This window comes from Bos javanicus, chromosome 17, assembly GCF_032452875.1.
Source record: "Bos javanicus breed banteng chromosome 17, ARS-OSU_banteng_1.0, whole genome shotgun sequence".
Lineage (NCBI taxonomy): Eukaryota > Metazoa > Chordata > Mammalia > Artiodactyla > Bovidae > Bos > Bos javanicus.
In genome coordinates, this window is record NC_083884.1 from 72,123,171 (window position 1) to 72,140,825 (window position 17,655).

Here is a 17,655-nt window from a genome sequence, read left to right on the forward strand (position 1 = left end):
GGACGGGGAGAGGGGCTAGAGACAGAGTCCAATCACAGAGCCAGTGGTCCCCGGAACTGTCCTGAGTAATGAAACCCCAGTGGACACCGAGGCTCAGGGGAGCCTCCCAGACTGCTGGACTGTGGACATGCAGGAGGGAGAGGCAGCCTGAGGACACAGCAGCCCACCTCTGGGACCCCCATGCCCTGGTGCAGCTCTCCGTTGACTGCTCCTGGTCTGTAGCCTTTACAACAAACCTGGAATCGTGAGGATGGAGCTTTCTTCAGTTCTGCGAGGCTTTCTACCAGTCATCCAGCCTGAGGGGGTTTGGGGAACAGCCCCCCAAACTTGTGGCCATTTGGTCAGAAATATAGGTGGCCTGCAGATAGCTGAGTTTGCAGCTGGTGTCTGAAATGAGGGATGGGTTATTTTGGGGTGGGGTTGTGTCCTGAATTTGCGCAAGTCCCCCTAACTCCACGTAGCCGGGGCCAGAATCACATTGCAGGACTCCTTTGGTGATCCAGTGGTTAAGAACTCGCCTGCCAGCACAGGGGACATGGGTTCGGTCCCTGGCGTGTGAAGGTTCCACACGCCCTGGGGCTGTTGTAGCCACGGGAAACAAACTCACTCAGAAGGACAATGCAAATAGTGGAGTGCAGTTTATTACACCGGCGGGCCCAAGGCAGACTCTCCTCTTAGCCAAGGACCCCGACCAGTTTTTGTGAAAACCTTATATACCCTAAGTGTATAAGGTTCCCTGAAACTAGTCTGAACAAAGGAAAAAGAAAGATACAGTCAAGGTTAACCCGTGATCATGCGCCTTATGGAGAAGGAAATGGCAACCCATTCCAGTGCTCTTGCCTGGAGAATCCCAGGGACGGGGGAGCCTGGTGGGCTGCCGTCTACGGGGTCGCACAGAGTCGGACACGACTGAAGCGACTTAGCAGCAGCAGCAGCATGTGCCTTAAGCCTAGGTAGTTAACAGTGGACAATTATCAATGGGCCTGGGGCCATACCCCAATAAGCAGAATAGAATGTATGACTCTATTCCATTACACAGATAATTAGGGTATTCTTTTAGGCATGGAGAGCTCTGGGGCTCTTCCTTCGGGGGGCCTGGTTTCCCAGTTGGTCTGTCGTTTCCATAGATACTGGGCATACAGAAAGTCCACAGTCTGGCCCAAGATGGAGTCCTGCTTTCAAGACAGAGCCTGTTCTGTTTCCTCCTTCAGGGCAACTAAAGCGGGTGCACCACAGCTGCTGCAACGAGCAGCCTGCGCAAGGCAGTGAAGAGGAGCACCCCCTCCCCCAGCAACTGGAGAAGCCCCTGCACAGCAAAGACAGCACAACCAGAAATAAATAAAATTTAAACATTCTCCTTAAAGAAAGATATTAAAATAAAGCCACGGAAATGATTTTAAATCTCCTATAAACCCATTACTCTGACACAAAAGGTTATTTTTATTTTCCAATCTATTTTCCAGATAGGTTTTACATTAGCTCATCCACGCATTCCACAACGTTTATAGCATTCAAAGAAGCCTGCGATACACACATCGGTAGTTTTTAGTTTATTAACCGTAGATACGTCTTCATGCTTATCATCCAGTTTTCCTCTTTGTAGGTAATTGTCATTATTGCCTCCCCGCGGCGGGGGAAGAGTGAGATGGAAGGTTTGGGGGGGAAACCATGTGACCCCACGTGCTAGGGCCGACTGGAGGATCCGCCCCGGAACTCTCGAGCCTCGGAACCCACAAGTGCGGGCGTGAGGCGCCGGAGGGCAGAGGAGTGGAACACGCTGTCCGCGGACGGACCCGGAAGCACATGGCGGCGAGCCTCCAGGAGCGGGAGGCGGAACGCAGGTGAGCGGCGGGGCGCGGGTCCAGCCCCGCGGCTGGGCGTCGGTCCCGGGCCGGCTCGGCAGTCTCGGTGCCTCCTCCCGGGCGGGCGGGTTAGGGGAGTGTCCGGAGGGAGCGGACGCTGCGGCCGAGGCCCCTCTGCACCGAGAAGGGTCTGCGTCGCGGGTGGGGACTGAGGCGGCGTCGGGCGGGGCTGGGGTCCAGGCTCCGCCCGCGGCCCAGCCCGGCCCGGCCTGGCCTGGTCCCGTCCGGAGGGCGCCTGGGGTGTTCGAGAGGGCGGGGGCGGCGAAAGGCACTTGGCTGAGCAGATTCGCTGGAATCTTGAGCGCTGCTTTCTCCCTGCAGCCTCGTCTGGCTTCGCTGACGCTCAGAAGGGAACGTGAGGAGTCAGCCCAGCGTGGGCTTGGTGGTCAGTGAGCCGGGGGGTCCTGAGAGCCTTGGCAAAGGTCTGACACTCGTCTCAGCTGTTCTGAACCTCAGTCTCAGTTCAGATCAGTTCAGTTCAGTCGCTCAGTCGTGTCCGACTTTGCGACCCTTGATGCCATCCAACCATCTCCTCCTTTGTCGTCCCCTTCTCCTCCTGCCTTCAGTCTTTGCCAGCATCAGGGTCTTTTCCAGTGAGTCAGCTCTTTGCATCAGGTGGCCAAAGTATTGGAGTTTCAGCTTCAGCATCAGTCCTTCCAGTGAACACTCAGGACTGATCCCCTTTAGGATGGACTGGTTGGATCTCCTTGCAGTCTAAGGGACTTTCAAGAGTCTTCTTCAACACCACAGTTCAAAAGCATCAATTCTTTGGTGGTCAGCTTTCTTTATAGTCCCAATTCTCACATCCATACATGACTACTGGAAAAACCATAGCCTTGATGAGACGGACCTTTGTTGGCAAAGTAACGTCTCTGCTTTTTATATGCTGTCTAGGTTAGTCATAACTTTCCTTCCAAGGAGTAAGCGTCTTTTAATTTCATGGCTGTAATCACCATCTGCAGTGATTTTGGAGCCCCAAAAAATAAAGTCAGCCAGTGTTTCCACTGTTTCCCCATCTATTTGCCATGAAGTGATGGGACCGGATGCCATGATCTTAGTTTTCTGAATGTTGAGTTTTAAGCCAACTTTTTCACTCTTCTCTTTCACTTTCATCAAGAGGCTCTTCAGTTCTTCACTTTCTGCCATAAAGGTGGTGGTATCTGCATATCTGAGGTTATTGATATTTCTCCCAGCAATCTTGATTTCAGCTTGTGCTTCTTCCAGCCCGGTGTTTCTCTTGATGGACTCTGCATATAAGTTAAATAAGCAGGGTGACAATATACAGCCTTGACGTACTCCTTTTCCTATTTGGAACCAATCTGTTGTTCCATGTCCAGTTCAAACTGTTGCTTCCTGACCTGCATACAGGTTTCTCAAGAGGCAGGTCAGGTGGTCTGGTATTCCCATGTCATTCAGAATTTTCCGGTTTATTGTGAGCCACATAGTCAAAGGCTTTGGCATAGTCAATAAAGCAGAAGTAGATGTTTTTCTGGAACTCTCTTGCTTTCTCAGTGATCCAGTGGATGTTGGCAATTTGATCTCTGGTTCTTCTGCCTTTCCTAAAACCAGCTTGAACATCTGGAAGTTCACAGTTCACGTATTGCTGAAGCCTGGCCTGGAGAATCTTGAGCATGACTTTACTCGCATGTGAGACGAGTGCAGCCTCAGTCTGCTCACAGTTTAAAGAATTCCAGTGAAGGCCTCGTAGTGACAGTGAAAGTGAAAAGCGAAAGTCGCTCTGTCGTGTCCGACTCTTTGAGACCCCCTGGACTAGACAGTCTATGGAATTCTCCAGGCCAGAATACTGGAGTGGGTAGCCTTTTCCTTCTCCAGGGGATCTTCCCAACCCAGGGATCGAACTTAGGTCTCCCGCATTGTGGGCGGATTCTTTACCGGCTGAGCCACCAGGGAAGGCCTTGTAGAATTGCTCATTAAAGATTCAACGAAGTGGTGTTTACAGCCATAGCACCGCCTACAGAGGAGGAGCTTAGAAAGGCTCCTTTCCTGACTGCCTAGATGTTTCAGTCAGTCACCAAGGTGGGAAATCCTCGGGGCTGTGTAGTTCCTGCTTTAGACCGCAGCGTTCCAGTTAACTGGCTCACGCCCGGCTTGCAGATGTGGGGCAGGGCAGGCGGGGAGGTCGGTCAGAGCCTGTTGGGAAGGGCCAGGTGAGCGCTGCTGGGGGCTGTATCCCCTGGCTAAGCCGCTCAGGGCACCCTGAAGCTCAGCCAAGGTGGAGATGCCACTCCTGGCCCCGGGGGTAAGAGACAGCTCCACTGGAGGGGGTCAGGCCCAAAGCCCCCCTCCGCTCGCCTCAGGCTTCCTAGTGCAAATTTGGGGTCAAAATCAGCCTGGGGTCGTGGGGCCACCTCAGCTTCTCTGACAGGAAACCCTCGCCGGCCGGTTCGGTTGCTCCAGGCGGTTGTCTGAGACGCCCTCAGGTCTCCCCAGGCTCCTCTTTCTCACCTCCGGTGTGTTCGACCGCTCAGAGTGGCAGGTTGTGCCGGAAGCCTCGCTGTGGTTCACCTGTCTTTCAGGAGTTGGGGTGACGCTGCTCCCACGAGGTGTCTGAGCCGTTTCCCGAGAGCGGAGTGAGGCGGGGCGCTGGCAGCCCGAGGCAAGATGAAGACCGTGCTCATGGTGGCCGAGAAGCCGTCCTTGGCCCAGTCCATCGCCAGGATCCTCTCTCGAGGTGGGAGGGCCTCTCCGGCGTCCGACGGCTTTGGTCTGGGAGCGTGAGCCTTCCTGCCTCCCCGGTCGGGCCTGCCTTCTTGCGAAGCGGCCCCAGGCCCCTGGAGTCGAGTCTGTTCGGGAACAGCGGGCATGGATGGAGCCCTCAGCTCCTGAGTCACTTGGTCCGTGTGGGGTGCAGTTTCCTCCGCACTCAGTGTGAGCCGGGTCTCCCCCAGACATGACTCGGGGCCTGCGGCACGCAGGCCGCTGCAGGAGCAACGAGCAGGCAGCATGGCGGCACGTTCGGGCCCGCGGCAGGCAGGCCGCTGCGGGAGCAACGAGCAGGCAGCGTGGCTGCTCTAACGGCAGAAGCCAGCCCTGCTGACTTGGGCAGGAAGCCCACTGGGAGGCCCCCGGCCCCAGCCTGGTCTGCCAAGGCCATGCCTGGGCGTCAGCACCACTGCCCCACGGACACCCAGCCACACGCACGCCCCTCATGCTACTCGAGAGTGCCACGAGGCTGAGCTGTAGCCTCAGGGCACCGGGAAGCGATAACGCCTGCCCTCGCCCCAGCCTGGCCCTGGGCACTCGGGTGCTGCAGACCCAGAGATGGCAGGTGTCTGCCTTGATCTCCTGTTGGTCCAGCGGCTAAGGGAAGAGGAGACCCCGGAGCAGCAGGCCGAGAAGTTGTGGTCTGGAGGGGAGGGGAGGCTCAGACGTGCCTGGTCCCCAGAGGCCGAGAGAGACCAGGGACCCTCCGTGGGAGTCAGGAGGTCACCCTGGGGTCGACAGTCAGGGAGTGTCTGGGGCATTTCTGGGGAGGGTCTGAAAGAGGCAGGACTCAAATTCCAGAGTGAACACAGAAGTGTGGAGAACAGCCCTCGAGCGGTCTCCGAGCACTGTGGGGCGGCCCGGCCTCGGGGAAGCTGCGTCAGGCCTGGCCTGCCTGTGCCCCTCCGCAGGCAGCATGTCCTCGCGCAAAGGGCTGAACGGGACCTGCTCGGTGCACGAGTACAGCGGGGCCTTCGAGGGGCAGCCGGCCCGCTTCAAGATGACGTCCGTCTGCGGCCACGTGATGACGCTGGACTTCCTGGGTGAGTGCCGCCCCCGCCCACGCCCATTCCACCGAGGAGCCCCGCCCCGCGCCGCCGCGGCCGGAGGAAGCCCAGGGTGGGCTGGGGGCAGAGAGGTTTGTCCAGAACCGGTGAGTCCGAGGCCAGCAGGCTGTGGGGGGCTGCCCTGCAGTCCCTGCCCCAGCAGTGGCCCTCGTGGAGGCGGTGGCCCGCATCTGAGCGGGAGCCTGGCCCGTGCGGGTGTTCTGGCACAGGCCGCCGCCTGCCAGGGGTGCCCATTGTCTTCGGTCACTTGGCGGTTGGCATCGGAAGTCCAGCGCCGGTGACCCGTGGGCTGGCTCCAGGGCCGCGGTTGCTGTGGGTCCGACTGGGATTCTGGGCCTCGCTGCTTGTCTAGTCCTCACTGTGGAGGGGCTGAGGACAGAGCCGTCGCCTTCCAGGATCGTCCAGGCCTCCTGCACCCCGAGCCTCAAGTAGAGAAGCGGGGGGCAGTGCACGGGACAAGGGGCCTGAGGACACTGAGGTCCCCCGGGATCCGCTGAGCACTTGTCAGGGCCGGCCAAGCGCTGGGCGGGGAGAGGGTGCAGACAGTGGCCGGAGGAGGAGACGGGATGAGCGGCGTGACTCTTACCTGCGCGGTCAGCCCGCCAGGAGCGGCGCCCCCGCCGCCGGCCTGCCCAGAGCTGGCCAGCTCCTGAGCGAGGGAGGCCCTGCTCCGAGCCTCCCCATCCAGGCGTCGCGGGCCCTGTAGGTGTGACGTGTGACCTGACGTCCCGCTGTGCCGCAGGAAAGTACAACAAGTGGGATAAGGTGGACCCCGCCGAGCTGTTCAGCCAGGCCCCGACGGAGAAGAAGGAGGCCAACCCCAAGCTGAACATGGTGAAGTTCCTGCAGGTGCGTCTGCGGCTCCCGGGCCCCGCCTCCCGTCACGGCCCGGGCACCCCGGTCACCCAGCCCCCAGACCAGCCTCCTGCTTTTAAAATGGTTTGGTGGTGGCGGATTCTAAAGCAGAAGTAAACACAGGGACTTCCCTGGGAGTCCGGGGTTGAGAATCCGCCTGCCAGTGCGGGGGACGCGGGTTCGATCCCTGGTCCGGGAGGACCCCACGTGCTGCGGTATAACTGAGCCCAAGTGCCCTGAGTGCTGTGCCAGCGCTCCAGAGCCGGGGCTTCGTACCACGCCGTGACGAGACAGCGGCCCCCTCGCCACAACAAGAGAAAGCCACGCACAGCAGCGAGGCCCCAGTGCAGCCAGGAGCAAAAATAAAAAGAGGAAACTAAGAAATGAAGAATGATAAAAATAACTCAAAACCATGATAAAAGTTAGAAAAGACGAGTAAGGAGGAAGAAACAAATGTCTCTGTAATCTCACCATCTAAGACAACGGCCTTAATGTTTAGTCATTCCAGTTCAGTATTTTTTTTTTTTTTTTTTTGATTCAATTTTGGGGATTAAGATCTCATGGCGTTTATTGTGTTTTTTGGTCTAAAAACTAGCAGTTCTGAACTACACTCTTTGCTGAGAGGCCAAGCCGGCCAGTCACTCCACTTGGTGACTACTGCCCTGGGCTCCAGGCCTCTTGAGGGCAGTCTGGGGGGCTTGGGGCTGCACACTCTGTGCCAGGCAGCGACGGGTGGGCCGGGCAGTGCACACCCCGTGTCTCTGTACAGGTGGAGGGCAGGGGCTGCGACTGCATCGTGCTGTGGCTGGACTGCGACAAGGAGGGCGAGAACATCTGCTTCGAGGTGAGGGGCTGGGGCCCGCGCAGCCGGCCGGCCTGCACCCCGCGGGCTGCCGCAGTGGGGGCCAGGGCCCCAGCTCTGGAGATCCCGTGGATGCTGATGGTACAGGGGCTCTGCCTGGGGCAGGAGCGTCCCATCGCCGGCGGGCAGCTTGTGAGGAAGTGCTGGGGCAGGATTTCCCCGGCCGAGGGCTGCCCGGAGGGGAGCGTGGGTTCTGAGCGTCGGGCCCGGGCCTGTGCCGGGACTTCTGCCTTGGCGGCTGAGTGCCCTGTCGTAACCCTTCGCCCCTCTCCCCACCCCTGCCAGCTCTGTGCTCCACCATGATGCCCGCCCCACGTCTGCCACCCCCAGGGCGGGTGCCACTTCCAGGCCTCCCTCTGCAGTAGCCCCTCGGGCTGTGACCCCGCTGGTGCTCGGGGCCCTCTCCTGGCCCTGCCCCTGCGCCTCCCCTGGGCCCTCCGTGTGGGGTGGACACTGTCGTCCCCTGTGAGGAAGCTGCGTGGTCCGCAGACTCTGAGCAAGTCTGGGCTCCGGGACCCTAGGCCCGCCGGGCTGTGACCTGGAGCTGCTGCTGCTACCCGCCTGCTGCCTTGCTCTCTCTCCCGTCTCTCTTTCCTCCTATTGCTGGAGGGTCTCCCAGATGCCGCCCCCCTCCCCATGCTCCCCTTGAGAAGGTGGGCATAGCGGCCGGGATCTCTTGCATCCTGGGCAGTAGCACCTCCTGATGGAGGGTGGAAGCCGCTGTGAGGAGAGGGTGTGAGCACGGAGGGCAAGGGAGCGCGGTGGCCGGAGGCCTGCGGACACCAAGGCTGCAGAAGGCAGGGAGGTGGCCGGCCGGTGGGAGCGTGTGGGCGGGTGCCTGGGCTAGCCGTGGGCGTCACCGCCGGGCCCCCCAGGTGCTGGACGCGGTGCTGCCCGTCATGACCCAGGCCCGCAGCGGCGAGCAGACAGTGTTCCGGGCGCGCTTCAGCTCCATCACGGACACAGACATCTGTGCTGCCATGGCCCGCCTGGGTGAGCCCGACCACAACGAGGCGCTCTCGGTGGACGCGCGGCAGGAGCTGGACCTCCGCATCGGCTGCGCCTTCACGAGGTGCCCCCTGCCCCCCCAGGCCCGACCAGAGACGGGAGACCGTCCGCCGTCTCAGTCCCTGAGACAGTTGTCTTGCCGAAGCGCGAGTGGGTGCCTGACCAAAGTGTCTTCGTTTCCCTGACCCCCTTCACAGGTTCCAGACTAAATACTTCCAGGGGAAATACGGCAACCTGGACAGCTCGCTCATCTCCTTCGGGCCGTGCCAGACGCCCACGCTGGGGTTCTGCGTGGAGAGGCACGACAAGATCCAGTCCTTCAAGCCAGAGACCTACTGGGTGCTACAGGCCAAGGTCCGCGGCCTTTTCCCGTTCACACTGGGACTTGCTGGGCTTGGGTGTAGCATCTGAGCACCTCCACTGTCATCGTGGTCCCCAGGCCCAGGGCACGGATGTGGGCCGCTGTCGCGCTGTGGGCCCAGGAGAGGGCTGTCTAACACAGGGTCAGGTCGCGGCTGGGGCAGTCGGGTCCAGGGACTGGACTGAGGGCCATGGGTCACTGGCCTTCCAGCTCCTAAAAAGCCTTGGAACACGTTTTCCTAGTAAGATAGACGGAAGGATCTCGTAAGGTCTGAGTATGACACGGGGCCGCTGCAGTCCACGTGGGCCTGGGGTCCCCTGAGGGGGTGGGGCTGCCACGCCCCTGTGGACGTCAGCCTTGGCACTGGGCTCCTGTCCTGAGACTGCCTCCCTCGTCTCAGCAGGAGGCTTCTGCCAGAGCAGCCTGTGCTCAGGGAGGGCTGGGCTGCGCCCCCGCACAGCTCTGGCCATGAGCCCTTCCAGCCAGGCCCGGGTGGGGACCGCCCCGCGGGTGGTGGCTCACGCTGCCTCTGCTCCTGTCCCCCTCCTGCAGGTGGATGTTGACAAGGACCGCTCCCTCCTCCTGGACTGGGACCGTGTGCGCGTGTTCGACCGGGAGATCGCACAGATGTTCCTCAACATGACCAAGCTCGAGAAGGAGGCCCAGGTGGGCTGCTGGGAGCCACGGAGGCCTCTGCTGACCAGGGCGCAGGGTTCCCTCTGTCTCTCTGGAACACAGACACCTTTTAGAGAGAAGGCTGGTTGCTCCCACGCACGCCCCCCACCACGGTCCTGCCCTGGCCCCCCAGGCCGTGGCCGCCACACAGCTGCTTGGCCTGACCCGTGAACGTGCCCTGCGGGCGCCCGCTTACTCAGGGGCTTCCACCCCGATGTCTGCCCTCGGTGGCATATCCAGCCAGAGGCCTCTGTGCCCGTCTAGAGCCCGCCCAGGGCCCACAGCCAACATGGCCGCTCCGGGCCGTCGGCTCTCCTGGCCTCACCTGCCACGCTTCTCACTCGGGTCTCAGGAGTTGCAAGTATGGCCGCGTGGCTGGTAGGAAGAGGTTGATGCCATGTGGCGGGGGGCTGGCCACGCGGGACTGGCGGGTCCGAGGCCGTGGTGGCTCGTGCCTGCAGTCATGCCTTCCTGGGTCCTTCTTGCCCAGTGCAGTCGATTCAGGCACCGGAGCTGCTTTTAAAGCTGCCCTGCACTTACGCCCGTGACGGCAACCACGTCTGGGCCTCCCCATTGTGATCGCAGCCTCCACTGCTGCGTCTGTCTGTCCAGAGCTCGGGGTGTGGCCCTTGCTAGGTTCACATGGGGTTGGCAGGGGTGAGCGTGGCGGCTGAGAAGCCTGGATCGCTTCTGCCGTAGGCAGGATGGTCATCTCTTCAACAGCCGTTCAGCCCAGAGGCTGAGCTGATTGCTCACCTTGCTTTTCCGCAAGTGGGAGCTGTTCACTGAAGTTCCTCCTGGTGACCCACAGTTAAAAGTTAGGAGATTTCATAGAAAAAGTTCCGACTTCGCTTTTCCTGACCAAGCAGAAGGTGTAGCTACACTTGCGGGCACCATGAGGAGCAGCAGCTGCCCCTGCGATGGGCCCTCACCCCAGGACCCCCGCCTTCCCCACAGACGGAGATGCTGGCTCCCGTCGGGCCGCCAACGTGCAGCCCCTTCTCCTGACTCCTCCCCTCCTCCAGGGTTTCTCTCCTGAAAAATAGTCTCTAGAATTCCTGTTTGTTTTCCTTTCTTGGGCCTGAACAACCGTTCATTCGAGTCGAGAGGCCGCTGTAAAGGGAGTTAGAGAAGCCCAGAGGACGAATGAGAGTCACACCCTCAGTGACTCCTTTTGCACCTGCCCCGGCACTTGCCCGCCCTGCCCTGACCCCGCCCGTCCCCAGGTGGAGGCCACAAGCAGGAAGGAGAAGGCCAAGCAGCGGCCGCTGGCCCTGAACACCGTGGAGATGCTGCGTGTGGCCAGCTCAGCCCTGGGTGAGTGCGGGTACTGCTCCTCTCTCAGGGTCTCATGACTTGGAAGCACAGGCTGCCTGGCGGGTAGGAAGGGATGGTTGCCAGCAGGCAAGGGGCCGGCCGTGTCTCGAGGGCCATGCTGGTCATCCGCGCCCTCCCTGCTGGGAAAGCTCAGCCTTGGGCTGGGCCTGCGGACGAGGGCACCAGCCTCCCAGGAGCCTGAAAGTCTAGCCTGGGGCACCCGGTGTCTGGGCGCTGAGCCTGCGTCTCTGACAGGAATGGGCCCGCAGCACGCCATGCAGACCGCCGAGCGGCTCTACACGCAGGGCTACATCAGCTACCCGCGCACCGAGACCACCCACTACCCCGAGAGCTTCGACCTGAAGGGGCCTCTGCGGCAGCAGGCCAACCACCCCTACTGGGCTGACACGGTGAGCCATGCTAGGCCAGGGCGGGCAGCCGTGCTCCCTGCAAGGGCTGGGGGCCATGCTGGGCTGACACCCTGCTCCATCCCGGCTGCCCCCACAGGTGAAGCGGCTCTTAGCAGAAGGTATCAACCGCCCACGGAAAGGCCACGACGCTGGTGACCATCCCCCCATCACCCCCATGAAGTCTGCCACGGAGGCCGAGTTAGGTATGGGGGCACCCCCAGATGGTCACACCCCCTGGCACACACGCACGCACACGTGCATCGAGCTTCACAAGAGAGCAGGGTGAGGCGCGCTGGTGACCCGATCTCTGCAGGGTCAGGCCCCATGGCAGCGTGGGGCCATCTGAAAGCTGTGCTCCATCGCCGGGCCGTGACAGGAGTGCGGTGGTGGTGGGGGTGTGACGGGGGCAGGCGCTGCCTCAGGAGGCCCTGGGGCAGAAGGCCAGGCGGGGTAGGGCGGCGGGCTCCACCGCGGGGAGGCCTGGAGTCCCCCACCTCCAGGGGCTGGGCGCAGGGGCCCCAGTGCCGTAGCGGGAGCACGGGGCTGCCTGGAGCCGGAGCCTGGCGCTGAGCAGCCGCGCCCGTGGCAGGGGGCGAGGCTTGGCGGCTGTATGAATACATCACCCGGCACTTCATCGCTACCGTCAGCCACGACTGCAGGTACCTGCAGAGCAGCGTCTCCTTCCGGATCGGGCCCGAGCGCTTCACCTGCACGGGCAAGACCGTCATCTCCCCAGGTAGGGGCGGCGGGTGGGCGGCTCCCCCTCCGCAGATACGTGGTGAGTGTCCTGAAGGCCGGTGTCTCTGCAGGCTTCACGGAGATCATGCCCTGGCAGAGCGTGCCCCTGGAGGAGAGCCTGCCCACCTGCCAGAAGGGCGACACCCTGGCCGTGGCCGAGGTCAAGCTGCTGGAGAAGCAGACGAGCCCGCCGGACTACCTGACCGAGGCTGAGCTCATCACCCTCATGGAGAAGCACGGCATCGGTGGGTCCCGCCCGGGCCCCCACCCCGCCTAGGGCCCACTGTGGCCCGCCGAGCAGGGCAGCGCAGGGCAGCTGGGGACCCCGGCTGAGGCCTCCACCTCCGGACCTGGCCTTGGGGCTAGAGATGTGTCCTTGGCGCTACCTCCACCTCCAGGGCTGAGCGTTGGCCAAGGGGGCCACTGACTCGCCCGCAGGGAGGACATAAAGCTCAGGTCAAGTCCGTGGACAACAGGAAGGCCAAGGCCCCACAGCACTTTCCCTGGGGCTGGAAGCTCCACGTGGGGGCGGCATCCTCAGGAGCTTGTGTGGCCACTGCTGCATGGGTGAGGGGTCTCGCCCAGACCCCAGGCCCAGGGCTGTGACTCGAGTCCTCACACCCCTGGAGCCAGCCCCGTGCCCCAGGAGGGGCCCTGCCTTTCCCTGAGGCTTGGCTCTGGTGAACCAGGCCCCTAGAGGCTGATAGGCTCTGGACGGTTGTGGGACAGCCAGGCCATTCCGCAGTTACACGTGTCCTTGGGGCCGATCAGGAGGGGCCCCGAGGCCACGTAGCTGGCGGGTCTGCCAGGTGCTGGAGACCCACTTGGCAGCGGAGCTCTGTGTGCGTGGGTCAGGGCCCTGTTTCTGGAACTGTTCGTGTGCTGCGGGGCGAGGCGGGGAGAGGCTCGGGAGGTCACATTCATCAGACGCGAGGGGCGGGCGGCCGAGCTCCTTCACCTCTGAGCCCCCCGGAGCCTCCGCGTCGGGTCCGCGGGACAGTCCGGGGCAGGCCTGCGAGCCGCTCTGGGGCGCGGGGCTGAGAAGCCGGCTTCGCAGCGCGGGCAGAGGGAGAGCCGAGTCCATGCTGTGCCCAGGGACGGACGCCAGCATCCCCGTGCACATCAACAACATCTGCCAGCGCAACTACGTGATCGTGGAGAGCGGGCGCCGGCTCAAGCCCACCAACCTGGGCATCGTCCTGGTGCATGGCTACTACAAGATCGGTGCGCCCCGGCCCCGCCCCCACCCCAGGCCACGCCCCGGCCACGCCCAGGGCCCCGTGCCCGGCCACGCCTCCCACCCCGAGTCTGCCCCCAATCCTGCCTCCCACTCACTGCAGGCCACGCCCCCACTGCAGGGCCCACCCCGGCCATGCCTTCCATCCCAGGGCCTGCCCCGGCTGGGCTGATGGTCTCCTGGAAGTGTTGGGGTCTGAGAGCGGGGGCCTGGATTCCTGCAGACTGGCTCCTGGCCGGCCCTGGGGTCCTTAGTGCTGGACCGTGTATCTGCCCTGAGAGGTCCCCAGGGGCCGTGGGAGACAGCAGGGAGCTCAACCCGACAGTGCGTCCGGTGACAGCACTCTGTGACTGGGTGCCCTGGCCCCCCTCGCAGGGCTCCTGGGGAGATCACAGGTGGGAGCCCTACTCCTGCGCGCGGTGCGAGGTGCTCACAGCGCCCCCGCCCGCCCGCAGACGCCGAGCTGGTGCTGCCCACCATCCGCAGCGCCGTGGAGAAGCAGCTGAACCTGATCGCGCAGGGCAGAGCCGACTTCCGCCAAGTCCTGGGCCACACCCTGGACGTCTTCAAGAGGAAGTTCCACTACTTCGTGGACTCCATCGCGGGTTAGCGTGCCCCTTCCCTGCCCCTCAGCCGAGGGACCCGCCTCAGGGCTGTCATCCCCCTCGGGGAGACCCGCTCCCAGGCCCTGGCTCCAGGGGGCTGTCAGGACCCCAAGGCGAGCGTGGTGACAGCCCTCGGTGCACACGGCTCGTCTCACAAACGGGGCTGCCCTCGCCGTGCCGTCACCTACCGCCAGGGGCTGCCTGCCCAGTAAGCCAGCTGTGGGGAGGTGGCGGCCGGGGCTGGGCTGTGACTCCTGCCCCCTGGCTTGCAGGCATGGATGAACTGATGGAGGTGTCCTTCTCGCCCCTGGCGGCCACGGGCAAGCCCCTCTCCCGCTGCGGGAAGTGCCACCGGTTCATGAAGTACATCCAGGTAGGAGGGCGCGTGTGCACGCCAGGCAGTCTCGCCTCCCCGCGGCCTCGCTCCAGCAGCCTTCACGTGGAGTGACTGCGAGGCCCGGGCAGCTTCTCCAGCAGACATCCAGCGCTGCCCTCAGACCCAGCAGGGCGTGAGCCGTGGGGTCCCTGAACCATGTGCCGCCCACGCTCTCCTGACCTCGCGTTCTTCGCTGTCAAGGGAACGCACGCACACTGGGGTCTGAGCAGCGCCTTTGTGCGCGTGCAGCAGTGAGCACCCTGAGACTTGGTCATAGGGATCCTGAGAGGTCCTGGCAGCACTGCACACTGCCCACCACCCGCGAGTGTCCTGGGGAGACAGAGGGTGGGCGGGCGGGTCAGGAGGCCCCAGCAACCCCGTGACCCCTGCCCCCGACCCTGCCCAGGCCAAGCCGAGCCGCCTGCACTGCTCGCACTGCGACGAGACCTACACGCTGCCCCAGAACGGCACCATCAAGCTCTACAAGGAGCTGCGGTGCCCGCTGGACGACTTCGAGCTGGTCCTGTGGTCGTCGGGCTCCAGGGGCAAGAGCTACCCGCTGTGCCCCTACTGCTCCAACCACCCGCCCTTCCGGGACATGAAGAAGGGTGAGCCCCGCCCGCCCGCGCCACCCTGGACTCCGGCAGGGGCCCCCCCACCCGCAAGGGGGAACCCCTAGTCCCCACCCTTCTCAGGGAGACCTGTCCCTGCCTCCAGCGGCTTCCAGGGTGGCCAGTGGCCCCACCTGGGCCCCAGGAAGCGAGATAAAGGAGGGTGGACCCGACCGGGGGCCGCCTGGGGTGGGGGGATGGGGGCGGGGGAGACGTGAGGGTCGAGGAAGCCCTAGAGAAGCAGAGCCCAGGGCGCGTGCGCGGGGTGAGAGGAGGGGCTCCGCAGGGGTGGGGCCAGTGTGTGTGCCTCACGCGGCCCTCCCCACAGGCACGGGCTGCAACGAGTGCACGCACCCCAGCTGCCAGCACTCGCTCAGCATGCTGGGCATCGGCCAGTGCGTGGAGTGCGAGAGCGGCGTGCTGGTGCTCGACCCCACGTCCGGCCCCAAGTGGCGCGTGGCCTGCAACAGGTGCAACGTGGTGGCCCGCTGCTTCGAGAACGCCCACCGCGTGCGCGTGTCCGCCGAGACGTGCGCCGCCTGCGAGGCGGCCCTGCTGGACGTGGACTTCAACAAGGCCAAGTCCCCGCTGCCGGGCGACGGCACGCAGCGCACGGGCTGCGTCTTCTGCGACCCGGTCTTCCAGGAGCTGGTGGAGCTGAAGCACGCAGCCTCCTGCCACCCCATGCACCGCGGGCCCGGGCGGAGGCAGGGCCGGGGCCGGGGCCGGGGCCGGAGGCCGGCGGGGAAGCCGGGGCCGCGCCGGCCCAAGGACAAGATGTCAGCCCTGGCCGCCTACTTCGTGTGATGGCCAGCAGGCTCCGTGCCGCGGCCTCCGGGCCCCGGGGATCATTAAACGCGGTGTCTTCTGCAGAGCCAGCGGCTCCTCACAATCGCCTGCTGTCGGAGGGCTGTGCCCATCTCCTCGCCTCTCCCCTGTCCCGCACATGCCCCTGAGTGCCCGCCCCCTGAGTCCTGCAGGGGGGCCACTGCGCACAGAACCAGGAGCAGACCCAGTCCAGGGCACCCGCCACGCTGCACGCGTGTGAGATGGGGCACGGTGTGTACATGTCAGGGTGCCTGGGCGCCGGGGAAGCAAGATGCTCCTGCCGCCCGCGCCCAGCTGTCCTAGGCTAGGGGGACGCCTCCCTGGGTGTTGGCCCTCACTCCACCCACTGCCCACTGCGTGGGTCTGCGTGTGGGGGCCCGCATGTGACCCTGGCACCCCCAGGCCTGTTCCCTTTCCAGTTCTCAAACAGGTGTCCCCTCAGGCAGAGGTGGGCGGCAGCAGACGGCAGGGTTAGGGGCCACACCACCTGCAGGACACAGGGCACCTGCCCACTTCCTGTGCCCACTCAACCTGAGGGCGCCCCCTCAGCCCACCACAGCCCACCTTGGGACTTTGCCCCCTGCCAGGCCTCCGCCTGAGGGGCCCCCGTGAAACGCCTCCGCAAGCCTGCACGCGGGGCAGGTTGGAGCTGTGGTGCCCAGACACGGACTGCTACCTGGGTCGTAGGTTCGCCCGGGAGGCTGGAACTCCGGCAGGGTGGGCCAGTCCACGTGGGAGGCTCCTTTCCCAAGGGTAGAGCCGGGGCTGGAGCTGAGGTGGGCGGGAACTGGGCGGGAGGAGCTGACACTAGCCACAGGGCCGGTCAGCTCCTGGGCGTGGGGTTGGCCCAGTGCCCACTGGAGGAGGCACACTCCAGCCAGGCGGCATGCCTTGCTTCCCCACCACCTCCCGGTGCTGGCCTCGGGGCATCAGTGCTCTGAGGGGTCTCGTGGGGGCCCGCCCGGGAGGGCCCGTGGGATGTCAGCTGTCCCAGGAGCCCCTCTCCCACACAGCGGTCCTCAAACTTCAGTTCACACTTGTTCTGGGTACACTTTGGGAAACACTGAGGCAGGGTCTCACAACAGCCCTGGAGGGTAGGTTGGCACCTATTGATCCCCTTTTTCCTGATATGGAAACTGGATATGGGACAGCTAAGGAACAACTTGAAGGTCACAGGTCATAAGCACTTAACCACAGGCCTTGCTGGGGTCACCATGCTGACCTGCAGGCGGGGTCGGGCTGCAGGATCTAGGAAGGCCTGAGGAGAAGGGCCCCACCCTGCCTTCTCTGCCCAGATGCCCACTGCCTTCTAGATCCACCCCCTACCCAGTCTCTGTCCTTCCAAACCGACCAACTCTTAGTTCTCCAGACTCCTGTTAGTGAATCTTAGTTCCTGGGCCAGACACAGGCCGTGTGCCCACCTGGAGGTCAGGTGGGCAGGGCCCCAGTGGGGCTTTTGAGGGCTCTTCCAAAAAAGTTTATATTATGCTTTACGACTGCATTGATATAAAGATGAACATATTATATATTAAAACATTTTCTTTGACCTAAATGTTGTTTATCTTTCGGTGTTAAAATACTTCCAGGGAATTCCATGGCGGTCCAGTGGTTAGGACTCCCCACTTCCATGGCTGGGGACATGGTGGATCCCTGGTGGGGGAAGTAGCATCCCACAAGCTGTGTAGCATGGCCCCCAGTTTTTTCCCTTGGCTTCTAGGGTGGCAGAGAAGCGGCCCCCCGAAGATGTCCGGGTCCTGGGCCCTGGAACTGTTTTGCTCTTAGATGACGTGGTGAAGAGGAATCAGAGCTGCAAGCTGAACGAGGGCTGCTCACCTGACTTTAGAACAGATGACCCTGGGCCATCTGGGTGGCCCAAAGTCATCACGAGGGTCTTCTTGGCTCCGAAGGTGGGGGACCATGAGCTAAGAGAGGCGGGGCAGTTAGAAACTGAAAAAGGAAGGAAAACAGATTCTCCTCTAGAGCCCCCAGAAAGGAAGGGCACCCTGATGACCCTTGAACGTAGGCCATTGAGACCCTGCAGGCTTCTGACCTCCAGGCCTGCAGATACTGTGTCAGTTTGTGGCAATACGAAATTAAGGGTCCCTAAAAGGGTCGTGAG

The 17,655-nt window shown here is 62.9% G+C and overlaps 1 protein-coding gene across 3 annotated transcripts; it reads left to right on the forward strand.

Annotated features, from left to right (window-relative positions):
* The first annotated feature begins 1,767 nt into the window (after positions 1-1,767).
* TOP3B (DNA topoisomerase III beta) lies at positions 1,768-17,088 on the forward strand. 3 transcript variants are annotated; one of them, XM_061385578.1, is made up of 18 exons: positions 1,768-1,841; positions 4,352-4,554; positions 5,498-5,629; positions 6,396-6,502; positions 7,278-7,352; positions 8,246-8,442; positions 8,576-8,732; positions 9,292-9,405; positions 10,641-10,731; positions 10,987-11,141; positions 11,239-11,344; positions 11,731-11,877; positions 11,951-12,124; positions 12,975-13,103; positions 13,572-13,721; positions 13,994-14,094; positions 14,504-14,705; positions 15,037-17,088. In XM_061385578.1, exons 2-18 carry the CDS (start codon positions 4,485-4,487, stop codon positions 15,513-15,515), a joined length of 2,586 nt encoding a protein of 861 aa, XP_061241562.1. In that variant the 5' UTR covers positions 1,768-1,841; positions 4,352-4,484; the 3' UTR covers positions 15,516-17,088. The 3 variants fall into 3 exon arrangements, with proteins under 3 accessions (XP_061241562.1, XP_061241561.1, XP_061241563.1); XM_061385577.1 differs by having other exon boundaries at positions 1,787-1,841; positions 4,400-4,554; XM_061385579.1 differs by having other exon boundaries at positions 1,823-1,841; positions 4,314-4,554.
* Positions 17,089-17,655: the final 567 nt, after the last annotated feature.